The sequence below is a fragment of the Penaeus monodon genome, chromosome 14 (assembly GCF_015228065.2).
Source record: "Penaeus monodon isolate SGIC_2016 chromosome 14, NSTDA_Pmon_1, whole genome shotgun sequence".
In the NCBI taxonomy this organism is placed as follows: Eukaryota; Metazoa; Arthropoda; class Malacostraca; order Decapoda; family Penaeidae; genus Penaeus; species Penaeus monodon.
In genome coordinates, this window is record NC_051399.1 from 15492402 (window position 1) to 15493486 (window position 1085).

The 1085-nt window shown below is 50.5% G+C and overlaps 1 protein-coding gene across 1 annotated transcript in view; it reads right to left on the reverse strand.

Moving 5' to 3' along the window:
* Nucleotides 1-126, reverse strand: part of LOC119580595 (dual oxidase-like) — a 108829-nt gene extending 108703 nt beyond the window's left edge. The window contains exon 1 of the mRNA XM_037928705.1: nucleotides 1-126. This exon is cut by the window's left edge and continues 15 nt beyond it. Coding sequence (XP_037784633.1) covers nucleotides 1-126 — 126 coding nt within the window.
* Between the last annotated feature and the right edge of the window lie 959 nt (nucleotides 127-1085).

Consider the following 1085-nt stretch of genomic DNA (forward strand, 5'->3'; position numbering starts at 1 on the left):
ACCCTCACCCTCGCCTACATACTCCCCTCCGTCCCCGTCATCTCTTTTCCATACGGCACCTGAATCCTCCCTTACCGACCGACTTCGAACTAACCTCCTCAGGATGTCCTCCTTGGTTAACCCCATCGAGACAATAACGAAATTCAACGGAGTGAATTACCCCCCCACCCAACTTTTCCTCGAAACTGAAAACTATGTGAGCTCGAGAGAACCAACACTTGACCGCAATTCACCTGAATTCTCAAAGATGTGTATCCGACATGTAACAAAAAGACTTGACCTTAGTGTTCCAGCTATCAGTGAATTATTAAAGGGAGTTAAAGAAAATCTGTGTAGTGCATGGAGTGATCTTAAGACTGACTTTGATTTGAAATTTGCAAGACCCTCCGACCACATCAGCCTCCAACTTTCTGACATTTTTAAACTGAGACCCGACTCACTTTCCACTGGCGACCTCACCTCCTTTTATTCGAAAGTCAGAAATGCCGTCAGCGATTACTTGGCAGCACTTGAAAAAATCCCCAGACTCCAAGCCCATTAATGATGGACTGAAGAACGCTCATAATTTGTTCACAGCCCATATTGCTGAATTTGTACTTTATTCGACACTACCTAGAAAACTGGTGGAAAGCATTAGTCACAATTACGTTCCCCCTGATAACGAGCGTTTAATACCCGCCAACTTTGCCCGTGCTTGTGAGAGTCCCTCAAGTATTCGAATTACCTGGTGCTGTTGTAGCACACGTGAAAAGAGTGTAATTCCCGCAAGACCCTTCCGCACGCGAGCGCGCTGACCCGCCTGCCTGCCTGCCTGATAGTAGACCCTCACGCTCCCCTGACCGCTCTTCCCCCCTCCCCCCCTATAATCGGTTCACGCGCTCTCCTGTGCGTGAACCGCGTTCACCTGCACGCGCACCCGCCCGCTTAACACGTGAATATAGTACCCCACGCGACTCTGCTGCCGTGTGGGTGCCCTCGCCAGACACCTGCTACCGTTGCCTCCGCTCCGGCCATAGGGTGTTATTCCAGGCCCTTCTGCCCATTCCACAAACGCGAGGGTCACAGATGGGATGACTGTCGGACAT